Source organism: Pogona vitticeps, chromosome 15 (genome assembly GCF_051106095.1).
Source record: "Pogona vitticeps strain Pit_001003342236 chromosome 15, PviZW2.1, whole genome shotgun sequence".
Classification (NCBI taxonomy): domain Eukaryota; kingdom Metazoa; phylum Chordata; class Lepidosauria; order Squamata; family Agamidae; genus Pogona; species Pogona vitticeps.
The window spans coordinates 5,008,619-5,020,860 of record NC_135797.1 but is presented as its reverse complement, the minus strand read 5'-3'; the positions used below and the strand labels follow the sequence as shown (position 1 = coordinate 5,020,860).

Here is a 12,242-nt window from a genome sequence, read left to right as displayed (position 1 = left end):
GCGAAACAGCTTACCAATCATCGCAAAGCGATATTTTACCATTAAAAACATCGCAATGCGATCGCAAAAATGATCGCAAAAACTTAATCACTATGCGGATTCGTCGTTAAACGGGGCACCCGTTAAGCGAGGCACCACTGTATTTTTTAATATTTTTGGACTGTGATAAATTAAACCACAGATACTGATTCCACAGACAGAGACGCCCTATTGTACCAAATTTTTAAATAAATGCTTGTGCTGGCAATGTGCATAAGCAGCCAAACTGGCGCCCTTCAAATGTGCTGGACAATTACAATTTCTGTGGCAAGAGCTGCAGATCGACCAACAAGAAGAGATGCTGGAGTGAAGTAGGCAAAAGTTACAGTGGCTCTCTCTGCCCTCTGTCTTGTCTAGGTCCCTCTATGCCAAACTTCTCCTGCTGCTGACGGAGCTACGGACCCTGAAAGTGGAAGGCACACGCCAGATTCATCATATCCACAACAGAGAAGGCTTAATCTCTATGACGCCACTGCTTTCAGAAATTATCAGCTGAATGCTTCAGGATGGCCTGGTTTTCTTGCTTTGTCAGTTGCATCACCTTACAAACATCAAAATTGTGCTCACCTGGACAAAAAAGGCCCGGCTGGCGGGCTTCCTGTCATGGACAGGCCTAACTTCCCAGTAAAGATCAAGGCATCCTTTTTTCCCCATGAAGCCTAGAAGCTGAGCTTTCTCTCTGGGTGGTCACTGGGTGTCTGTAAGGTCTGGGTTCTGCAGGTGGGGGCTCCAGACAAGGAGGAGCATGGGATTTGTAGTTCCAAAAAAATCTGAAATGCACGCCCCAAATCCTTCTGCTTCCAAAGACATATGCCGTGTTGTTGGACCAACAACTCCCATCAAGCTGAGGCCACCATGGTTGACTGGTGAAGGTTGCTGGAAGGAGTCGTTCAACCACATCCGGAGATCCAGGAACAGCCCACTACTGGTGTGGCGACATGGGGAGAGGTCTGCTCAGGAGGATGGGCTATAGAACCTTTTTGCAGAATCCTAAAGTTGAAATGCTGAGACGAGGGAACCTTGTGTCCGATGCCCTTTTGAGCTGGGGATCTCTTGGCACGTTAAAAGACTAGCAAATTTTACTTGGCTGAAGCCTTCATGGATTCTAGCCTATTTCTCCAGAACCATAAGGGGTAGACTCAGAAGGTATGCATTTTTAAATGCCAAAAGTAGATTTCTGATCACTTTGGGTTGTTTTCTTTTTCTTTCCCCACCTCATTTTTGGAGAAAGATGTGGCTCCGGATGAACCCGGGGCAAGAAGCTAGTCCTCATGAAGCTATCAAAGTTGCCCATCTCTGCTCTCCATCACAGACTCGTTTAGGAATGCGACGCGTTTGTGCTTTACGCTACCGAAGAAGGCATTTTCTTCTCTCCCTTAACAGCACTTAAACAGCAGATTAAAAGGACTGCTTTTTTATTTCCATTTCTTGTATGGATGGCTCTTGCTTTCGTTTTAGATTAAAAACTCTGAAGTGTACAGAGTGTCTGTGCTCCCTAGAACAGTGTTTCCCAACCTGGCGTCCCTTCACCACTCGTTGTGCTGGCTAGAATTTTTGGGAGTTGTAGTCCAGGAACATCTGATCTAAAATAATGAAAGACAATGGTTATCCATGTGTGTACCTTCCTCCATTCTTCTAAGAGCATGAAACCCTAGCTGAGTATTTCACCCAGTGTATGATATTAAAGAGGATACATGTCTGACTGTGACAGATCTCCAGGACATAAAACTTTACCACCTGAAACTTGGTTTGCATATGGAAAGTATCTTTGTTTTCTCAATAACGCCGAGTAACTTCAATGAATGTAAATGTGTCCGTGTATATCAAGCCTGTAGTACCATTTTCAGTCACCGGGTGGCGGACTTCCCTAATCACTACATAGCTTTATCAATTTACATCATAGAATCATAGAATAATTGAGTACAAGGGGCCTATCAGGCCATCAAGTCCAACCCCCCTGTTCAATGCAGGAACCCAAATCAAAGCAGATCTGACAGATAATTGTCTAATCTTTCCTTCAGCTTACCACCTCCTGAGGTAACTGGTTCCATTGCCATACTACTCATAACAGTTGAGAAGTTTTTCATAATATTCCACCTAAATCTGGGTCGCTGCAGCTTGAGCCCATTATGATGTGTCCTGCACTGTGCAATGATCAAAAACAGATCCTGCCCCTGCTCTGTAGGACTACCTTTTAAATATTTGAAAAGTGCTATCCCATCTCCCCTCAGTCTTTTTTTCTCAAGGTTAAACATGTCCAGTTCTCTCCATCTTTCCTCCTAGGGCTTGGTTTCCAGTTCCCTGATCATCCTGGTTGCCCTCCTCTGAACTTGTTCTAGTTTGTCGGCATCCTTTTTAAGGTGTGGTGTCCAGAACAGGACACAGTACTCAAGAGGAGGCCTAACCAGGGCCAAATAGAGGGGGACGAGCACCTCAAGGGATTTGGAAACGAGCGTATTTTTCCATGTATAAGACTATACTTTTGTCTAAAATCTTTAGACTAAAAATTGAGGGTGGTCTTATGCATGGAAGTAAGCAGAGGAGAGAAAAAACAAATTGAGGGGAAAGCAAAGCGATCCTGCAGCTGGTGAGTAATGGTACTAGATTTAGTGTTTGAAGGAAAGCAAGTTCAGGGCTGGTTCGTGGAGACAATTTGGAAATACCAGGGCTCTAAAGGTTGGTTGAGGAAAAGCTCAAATTCGGAGGTGGGAGAAAAGGCGAGAAAATAGGTCTAGCACTCTTGATATTTGCCTGTCCTTACCTTTAAAGCACTCCTGATTTTTCTATGGAGCCAGAAAATGGTGGTTCAATTCCTCACAGTGCCTACTACACCTAGAGCCAGCCTGGGTAGCCTTGGGCAAGCTGCACAGTCCCAGGGCTCCCCCTAGAGGAAGGGAAGGGTAAAGTGGAGTATTCTCTACCTAGAAAATGGAAAAAGTGGACACTGTAAGTCAGAATTGACATGATGGCACATCAGGACGATGATGAAAACAAACACAATCACATTAGGCAGGACTCTTGTTTCTAACAGATCTCTGTTTCTAACAGAGGGCACATATTAAAAATAATAATAGAGATGCAGGCCCTGTGAGTGGCAGTGGTAGGTGAAGCTTCTACCCCAATAGGAATCCACTTTCTTTCCCATCTGATCTGCCCTCCAGGCCCTCTTCTTTCTTCCTTGGGGACGTATTTCCAGACCTCCACTTTTGGCCTCTCTCACCCCTGCCCTGGGCTCCCAGGAGGCAGGCCAGAGGCATCTCTCCCCTCCTTCCTGTTCTGACGGGCAAAGTACAAATTTCACTTCTCCTTATCAAACGCAATCAGTCTGGATTGTTTTTCTCCCCAGAGACGCCACTGGCGAAAAAAATAAAATACACCTGCGAGAGGTGTCCAGGGGAGAACATCTCGTGCGCCTCTTTGGCTGGTCATCGTCCTTCTGGTTTGTCCACATTCTTGCCCGCTCGCCTCCAAGAGCGCAGCCCTCCGGACGGGTAAGCAGGCCTAGCGGTCGTACCCAGAGAGGGGCAAAGGGAAGGAAGGGGCTCTCTCTCTCTCTCTCTGGCCCTAAAGATAAGATGAAGGAGAAAAATCCAGGATGCAGGAGAAGAGAGTAAAAAACTTGGGAAGAGTTGGAGAAGGTCCGGAGGACAAGCAGAAATGGGCAGACGCCCGTCCTCTGTGTCTTCTTCAGCCATTAAGTGGAGGGAAGGGGTTTTAAGAGCAGCGACAGGAGGGCCCCCTCCCCAAAAAGGATGGGCCAGAGAAAGAGGCCCCCTCTCCCTCCATCTGGCTGGACCACCCTCTTTCGGAGCTGCTGTCCAGGTTTTAAGAAGGAGAAAGGGAGAAGAGAGAGACGCCACTTTCTCCTTCTAACCTTTGCCTTCGGTTCCTGCTTCTTCTTCTTTTTTTTCCCCCCTTTCCCTTTGCAGGTTACATAACCGGGCCACTGCCCGCAGGCGCACTGCCCGGGAACGTAATATTTGCACAGGTGGGTGGCAAGTTCCTCCTGCCTCTGAAACAGGCGCGTCCTGTAGCGTCAGCCATCCAAACAGTGGAGCCACTCATCGGCCTTAGATGGAATTCTTCCCTTTCCTGCTTTTTGTATGTGTGGCTACACAATAAGGCTACAGGAGACTCGTGGGGGCATAGTGTGCTGTAGTGGACAGCGTGGTAGACCCAGAAGGTCTGGGTTCAAATCCTCTCTGAGTCGCAGAAACTCGAGGGAGAAGTGGAACTCGTAAAAACACTCCTTAAAATATCTCGCTTACCTTGAAATCCCTCTTTGTTGTTATTTATTTGTTAAGTTGTGTCCGACTCTTCATGACCCCATGGACCAGAGCACGCCAGGCCCTCCTGTCTTCCACTGCCTCCCAAAGTTTGGTCAAAGCCATGTTGGCCGTTTCAGTGACACTGTCCAACCATCTCGTCCTCTGTCGTCACCTTCTCCTCCTGCCTTCACCACCTTATTAGGTGGCTGGGCTTGAACATCCCTGATTTCCTCCCTCTCCTCCCCAGGGCAGGAATCCGCAAGGGACAATGGCTGGGCTGGCCACGCCATGCTCCCCCGACAGCCGAAACATCAGCCCGAGCTCTACGGTTTTGAATCTCAGCGACACCGACCTCGGAGCGGAGGAAGAAGAGAAAATCTGTGCCGTGTGTGGAGACCGGGCCACCGGCTACCACTTCCACGCCATGACCTGTGAAGGCTGCAAGGGCTTCTTCCGGTAGCCCTTGAACACTTCCCTCGCTGAACGTCCTCTACGGGCTTCATGTTGGGGTTTGGTGGGGTGGGATCGGATTGGAGATCCCTGAATGATTTTCCGTCGCAGGGCCACATCTGGACATCTAGGAGATGATCTCACACGTCTTGTCTCTCTGTCTCTCCCAGGCGGACCGTCCTGAAGGGCACCCAGTTCACCTGCCCTTTCGCCCGCAGCTGCATCATCACCAAAGCCAAACGCCGGCAGTGCCAGGCCTGTCGGTACCAAAAATGCCTGGCCGTGGGCATGAAGAAAGACAGTAAGACACGGCGGTGATAAGAATCCATCTATCCAGTCCAAATATAAAGCAGGATGCCGAGAGGGGCCATGAATCCGTTTCACAGAGATGATTAGTCCTTGATGGTATTTTGGGACCAAAAGGCCAAACAATTAACTTTTCCAATCTCTCGTTCTCAAGAAGAACAGCTCTATCAGTTTCTAATCTTGGTTTTTCTCTTTCTGAAATCAAATGAGTTGAGGGGTGTTTTTGAGTACAGCAGGACCCTCTTATCCGCGGGATCCATACCTGCTGACTCAGTTATCCATTGTCTGAAAAATATTAATATTTTTAAAAAATAAATCCCCAAAATATAAATTTTAAACTACGAATTTTCCAGAACTGAAACCATGCTATGCATAGCATTCACGATTAATATAGCATTCACTATAATCCGCATGTTTCAGCATCCACAAGGGCCCTTAGAACTATTCCCCCCACGGATACTGGGGTGCTACTGTCCTTCCCCCCCACATTGAGCTTTATTACGTAGAAAGGAAACGAATTCCATGTTTTTTGCCTCAGGCATCAAAATATCTTGGTCAGCTTTCAGGTCAACAGGCCGCAAAGCCTCTTCTCCATAAACCTTGTTTTTTCGTTTCCAGTGATCATGTCCAAGGAGGCGCTGCGCATGCGCCGGGAGCTGCGCCGTCAAAAGCAGCACCGAGAGCCGAGCCCTGCGGGGGACTTGCCCAAACCTGGCAGCCTCACGGCGGATCAGCAAGAATTGATCGAGATCCTCTCCAAAGCGTACAAGAAAAACGTGGACTCCAGCTTCTCCCCGTTGACGTCTTACCAAGTGAGCTGGTCTTTGATTTCTCCCACGACTTTTTATCTCTCGGCATTGGCTAGGAAGAGAAAGAGGAGGGGAGTGAATCCGTTCCACCTTTTAGTCCGAACTTTAAAAGAGCGATCAGTGGTGCTGAAGCTCATGTAAGAGCCATCATTTGCAAATCTCACCCTCCCCTTCTCCAGAGATCCCAGGAGGGCCACAACTCAAAGAATTACTTAGTAAGCATCTGTTATGTGCCTTCAAGCTGCATCTGAGTTATAACTCTTTAACAGGGTCACCAAAGTACGTCAGATATTTAAAGAGGTTTTTTTTTAACCAGTCCCACCTCCTGGTGGGTTTCGACGGCAGACTGGGGATTTGAACCCCGATCTCCTGAATCTTTGCCCATCATATGGTGGGGTCACAGAAGAGGGCCTTCTCGGTGGCTGCTCCCAGACTCTGGAACTCCCTGCCACTGGAGGCCGGGCTGGCCTCATCTTGGCTATCCTTCCTCAAGCCGGCCAAGACGTTTTCTCTTCAGGCAAGCTTTCCCTGCGTGACTGGGCTGCCTGAGTGAGGTTTTAAAAAACGGATGGTTCAGCCTTACTCCTTTTTTACTGTGTTTTTCATATTTACTGTTTCTCAGAGTGGTACTTGTTTGTTTTAAATATTTGTAAACTTCTCCTTTTGAAGTTTAAATACGGTCTTCCAACGCCAAGGGCTCGTTTTAAAGAGAAAGACAGGGTAAACCTATTTTAAATCAGCAGATAAATACAGTGGGGTCTTGACTTAAGAACGGCTTAAGTTAAGAACATTTTGACTTAAGAACCACTCTCATAGGAAAATATTGACTTGACTTACATACTTAGATTTGAGCTAAGAACTAAAAAAAAACACTTGGGAGGCAGGGAAAGTGCAAAATGTGAACTTTCAGTTAACTGTTGGCCAGTGAAAAGGGTGCCTGTCTGCTTCCTCACTCCTCCCAGGGTTTAGAGAGTGGATTGGGCGACAGTCTTCGGACTGCCTGGTACTGCCTGGACTGTATTTTCCCTGCCTTCCCCGAACCTTTCTTGACCTTTGAAAAAAAGAAACAAAATATCCCCCTCTAGTGGTCGAAGGCAGAATAGCAGCTTCCCATTAGTTTCTATGGACGGAAAAGAGCAGATACGGATCAAATGGTTTTCAATGCATTCATATGGGAAATGCAGATTTGACCTGAGAACATTTTGACTTGAGAACCGCCTTCCAATACGGATTAAGTTCTCAAGTCAAGACCCCACTGTAAAGGAAAACAATACGCCCCTGAAATACTCTTAGAACCACGCAAGGCAGTCAGGGTGGGAATCTCAGCCTCTTGGCCCAAGGGAACAGGGACCCGATTCCCTTAACCTGCCTTTCCCTCCTCCAGCCCCCAGAACCCCAGAGTCCGCAATCCATGGCCCCCCGGGATGTCACCTCTTCCCCCCTCCCTTCTCAAGATCCGACGGACGGCTACCCGGAGGAAGTCCTGCCCGATGTTTTCTCCGTGTTGCCGCTGTTTGCCGATCTCACCTTCATGATCCAGCAAGTGGTTCAGTTTGCGAAGGCCGTCCCATTTTTTCGGTGAGTCCGGGTGCGAGGCAGTGCCCGCCGCTTAGCTTCCACCTCTGGTCCTCCCCAGGGCTTCTCTCAGCCTTTGACATGATCTTTCCTAGACAGGGCAGGTCGTACTGCTTCTGAGGATCAATGCAAATTTTGGGCCGGCCGAGGGTCAAACCACGACCTTACAGATAAACCCTCCTTAGAAAAGGGCTTACCTCAAGGGCTGGAATGTTTGATTGTCACAGCAGGAGCTTGCTTCATTTTATTTACAGTATTTTTTTTTGGAACAAGTCTCTTTAGGACCTAGACAGTCTTGCTTGTAGGTCTGATTTATGTATGTAGAATCTTAAAAGAGCTGCAGTGCAGGAAGGGATCCTATAGATCATCAGGTTCAGCTACTGTCAAGGAGGCCCAGCGGGGAATCAAACACTTCTGGCTTCGCAGCCAGACACCTAAACCACCGAGTTATCCAACAATTATCTCTGCATGTGTGTGCCATCAAGTTGATTCCAGGTAGACAAAACACTGAAGTGCTTTACCCTTCCCTTCCTCTAGGGGCGCTGTGGGACTGTGCAGCTTGCCCAAGGCCACCCAGGCTGGCTTTTCTTCCACCTTGGGGGGAATCGAACTCCCAATTTCTGGCTCTGCAGGCAGAGATCTAAACCACTGAGCGATCCAGCCAGAACATAGTAATGTACAGAAGACAAAACTGTGTGTGGCTTTAGGTTGTTGCTACTTAGATTTTCACCACTGAAGTGTTTGTTTAATGGCTGGGTTTGGTGTATACACAATAGTTCATGCTGCGGTATAAACTGTTCTGGGGGGTCTTCAGACAGAAGCAAATGAAGTAAATGACAATAAAGGAAAAATAAATTGAGGGAACTCACCAAAAGACAAGATGCATTATTTTGAGCTGGTTCGGAGCCCTGATCCGTCTTTTCTTGTCTCCCCACCCACCCGCCAGAGCCTTACCAGTGGAAGATCAGATTTCTCTCTTGAAAGGGTCTGCCATTGAGATCTGTGGGATCCAGTTAAACATGGCCTTTGATCTGGAAAACAATGTGTGGGTCTGTGGCCCCCACTGCTATTCGGTCAAACACGGCACCAGGGGTAAGTGACAGGAAGCAGAAGACCCATTAGCTAGACTTTGGAAAAACGACATCTTGAATACCACTCTCAGAAAACTCTCAGCTAGCATGGATTCTGGGAGCTGTAGTATTGGAGGGGGGGGCTGCTCACAGCCTCCTCACCCCAATGGGCCAGATGCAGGACATGGAGCTTAGGGATATTTCTCAGCATCTCGAAGGAAGTCGTTGTAAATCAGTAACTAATTGCCATCTACCCTGTAAAGATTTCCGATTTTCCATAAGCATCCATTCCTTTTAGGAATCATAATTGAAAAGAAAATTTCTGCCACCTCCTAGTTTTACTTGGCACAAGCTTGGATGGGTGTTGGCTCATTTTGTCCAGCCTAACCATAAAAGTTTATATTCCATGAAAGCTGTTCGTCTTTAGGGTCCTAGAAAACTCTGTTGCTACAGAAGTCGTCACAATGATTCGGGGGGAGGATGGAGCCTGGATTCAAAGGAGGAGTCCAATCCAGGGGTCCCAAAAGGTGTAACCTGTGGGTGATTTGTGTTGCATCAAGGTGCCCTCCCTGTGGTCAAAAAGGATCATTTACTCTACTGGATCCAAAGGGATGTTGGAGATGGGCGATCTTTGTTTCTGTTGCTTTTTCAAAACGGAGCAGGCCACTTTGGTGGCTAAGTGGCCTGTTTTGTAGAAGTAGGACCAAATAAGGACTGGGAAGACTCAGCCGTGGAGAGCAGCATTTCTGCTCGTCAAAAACTCCCAATGCTTTGACGCCGAGGTTCCTGGTACTAATGCAACACATTCCAACTTATGAGCAAACCTTGTCCCCCGACCCTTTTATCTTCCAGCCGGTTTTCAGCAAACGCACCTGGAGCTGGTGCAGAAGTTTCATGTCAGCTTACGGAAGCTGAATTTACACGACACCGAATATATTCTTTTGCAGGCTTTGCTGCTGTTCTCTCCCGGTAAGTAAATACTTGGGAACCTCCGAAGCCACCTGCCTTAAACCCAGGGGATCCCAAATCCCTGCCCGACTGCAGTGACACCAGAATTTGGGGGTGAAGACCTCCCTCTATATCCACCTACTGGTTCCGTGAGCCAAAATAATAGGGAAAACCATCCTTGTTTTTCAATTTAAAGTCTGGCATTTCACGAAGAATTTGCAAAGCATGGGCTCCCCAAAAAGGAAACTTAAAAAAACAATTTTGTGTATTTCTAAACATATGCTGAGTATTGGTTAGGGCCGGCTCTACCATTAGGCAGTATGAGGCAACCAGCTCGGCAAAGGTAGCTTTCCCTCACCCATGCTCCTGAAAATCAGTCATCCAATGGAGCACGGGGAAAAGGCTTGCCTCTCTGCTTCCGTGTCTCGTCTGCTTTGTCTCTCATCGGCCAACCTTGCCACTTTGCAGACCACGTGACGGTCACACAGCGAGAGGCCATCGACCAGATCCAGGAGAGAATTGCGCTCACCCTTAAAAGCTACATCGACCACTGTCACCCTCCGCCCGAAGGCAGGTGAGTGGGTTGTGTGTGTGTGTGTGTGCTTTGGGAGATGCTGCATGTAGCACCAACCACACAATCCAAATGACAAGACAGACTGAGTGTCACGTTTTGGACTACGACTCCCACCAGCCACCAGGGCTGATGATCATGGGTCACTGGAATTATGGTTCTACCCAGACACCAAAGTTGATAGGCTATGCAAGAGTAAGGTGTTTGGGGGATTATTTTTAGACCTATGTGGTCCATTTGTGACCCCCTCGTCCATGGTGCTGGACGTCAACTTATGACCGTTTCTGACCACTGCCGATGCAGCCAAGGCACGATGGGTTTTGTAATCCAAACATCTGGCATTGCACAGGTTGCCTGCTCTCATTTTAGTCTTTTGACTTACAGGACAACAGAGTGGGTAAACAGCCGGTAACTCTTAAGTTGGTAACACATTCAGAACTACTTGGGTCAATAACTGGGAAGACAGGGTAGCTGTGGCACATACATCATTTTAAAAAAACTTTTAAAAAGATGGTTTGGTCACTAGATGATGCAAGGGGGCCTATTTTTTTTTAAATGAAGAAAAAATGGTTATGGGGCATGGCAGCCGTCCTCCAAGTTCTTAGGATGGGCACGCTTTAGGGACAGGATGGGTAACAGCTCTAAGAACAGGATTTAAAGGCCATAACAATGACCATGTGCTGTCTAGTCCATTTGGCCTTAGGTAAAGGTTCCCCTTGACAATTTTTGTCCAGTCGTGTTCGACTCTAGGGGGTGGTGCTCATCCCCGTTTCCAAGCCATAGAGCCAGCGTTTTTGTCCAAAGACAATCTTCCGTGGTCACATGGCCAGTGCGACTTAGACATGGAACGCTGTTACCTTCCCACCGAGGTGGTCCCTATTGATCTACTCGCATTTGCATGCTTTCGAACCGCTAGGTTGGCGGGAACAGGGACAAGCGACGGGCGCTCACTCTGTCGCGTGGATTCGATCTTACGACTGCTTGGTCTTCTGGCCCTGCAGCACAGGCTTCTGTGGTTTAGCCCACAGAGCCACCACGTCCCTCTATTTGGCCTTAGGTTGATCCTTTTTTCAGGGTTTTCCAGGTAGAGAATAATCAGAAGAGTTGGTTTCCCCCTTCCCTGCTTCTGGAGGTGCCCTGCGCAGCTGGCCCAAGGCCACCCGGGCTGGCTCTTTCCAGATGCCCAGAATCAAACTCTCAGCCTCTAGCTTCACAACCAGACCCTTAAATCACTGAGCTACCCAGCCATGTAAAAGAGATACCCGTTTAAATATCCACCCAAGCGACATAGGTTCTCTCTCTGGATTCATCCCCCTTTTCTAGGTTCCTCTATCCCAAACTTCTCCTGCTGCTCACGGAGCTTCGGACCCTGAAAGTGGAGGGCACGCGCCAAATGCTCCACATCCAGGATGCCAACGGCCTGGGGTCCAAGATGCCTTTGCTTTCCGAAATTATCAGCTGAAGGCTGGAAGCTGGAGGGAGTTACATGGCAGAGTCCGGTTGTTTCCCATACCTTTTGGGAGAAGCCATCTCCTGAGGCCCGGCCAGTTGCTGGGGATAATGGGAGTGGAAGGAACAATAGATCTGGAAGACGCCCTCCGGCTTAGGTCGAGATAGGTCACTGGTGGCCCTCCAGACACAGTCACAGAGGCGTCAGGATCAGCTCCTCCTCGTAAAGCTGAGCATGCCTTAGCTGGGTGTCATAAATCACGCCACCCCCATTTTTTTTCTGACAATATGGGCAGCCCTAGAGGACTTCGGGGCAGGCCCTCACCCCCTCCAAAGTGGCCCATCTTCGCTCTCCATAATGGATGATGTTGGAAATTTGACCCGCTTTGTCCTTTCAGCTACTAAAGCAGGCCTTTTCTTTCCTGCTGTCCCCTCATAGCACTTTAATGGCAAATAAAAAGGACTATATGCTACATTACCGTCTCTTCGATTGAGATCTCTTTCCTTCAGAGCCTTTCCTCTCCTCTGTCAACATCGTGAGCCTCATATCTTGACAGACTAGGTCAGAAGTCTCCAAAGGAAGGCCCCTAGGCACAGCCCATTCAGTACAATAGGACAATGGGGTATCAATTCCAAGACACACCCCCCACGGATGCTGAAAAATGTGGATGTACTGGAACACTACACGTTCCATGGTCTCTGGCTCTCTTTAGTGGCCAGTTCTGGTAAATACACCCTGGAAATACATTTACATATG

General features: G+C 48.1%; 2 protein-coding genes and 1 long non-coding RNA gene across 7 annotated transcripts in view; 2 read left to right on the top strand and 1 right to left on the bottom strand.

Annotated features, from left to right (window-relative positions):
• LOC110080958 (uncharacterized) overlaps window positions 1-1,782 on the top strand; it is a 29,150-nt gene extending 27,368 nt beyond the window's left edge. Inside the window, exon 19 of the mRNA XM_078381935.1 lies at window positions 397-1,782. Within this exon, the coding sequence (XP_078238061.1) occupies window positions 397-535 (139 nt within the window). The 3' untranslated portion in view covers window positions 536-1,782. The remainder of the gene's footprint in view (window positions 1-396) is intronic.
• LOC144584829 (uncharacterized) lies at window positions 1,258-4,004 on the bottom strand. Of its 2 annotated transcripts, XR_013539297.1 has the most exons (3): window positions 3,914-4,004; window positions 2,801-2,960; window positions 1,258-1,622 (listed from the first exon to the last, which is right to left on the bottom strand). It is a non-coding gene; the product is annotated as an uncharacterized LOC144584829 (long non-coding RNA). The 2 variants fall into 2 exon arrangements; XR_013539296.1 differs by lacking the exon at window positions 3,914-4,004 and having other exon boundaries at window positions 2,801-3,282.
• On the top strand, window positions 3,308-11,660 carry NR1I3 (nuclear receptor subfamily 1 group I member 3). 4 transcript variants are annotated; one of them, XM_072983975.2, is made up of 10 exons: window positions 3,350-3,530; window positions 3,969-4,027; window positions 4,560-4,763; window positions 4,928-5,058; window positions 5,682-5,875; window positions 7,257-7,450; window positions 8,394-8,539; window positions 9,370-9,486; window positions 9,934-10,039; window positions 11,360-11,660. In XM_072983975.2, exons 3-10 carry the CDS (start codon window positions 4,576-4,578, stop codon window positions 11,496-11,498), a joined length of 1,215 nt encoding a protein of 404 aa, XP_072840076.2. In that variant the 5' UTR covers window positions 3,350-3,530; window positions 3,969-4,027; window positions 4,560-4,575; the 3' UTR covers window positions 11,499-11,660. The 4 variants fall into 4 exon arrangements, with proteins under 4 accessions (XP_072840072.2, XP_072840073.2, XP_072840076.2 ...); XM_072983974.2 differs by having other exon boundaries at window positions 4,555-4,763; XM_072983971.2 differs by lacking the exon at window positions 3,969-4,027 and having other exon boundaries at window positions 3,308-3,530.
• The last annotated feature ends 582 nt before the right edge of the window (window positions 11,661-12,242 follow it).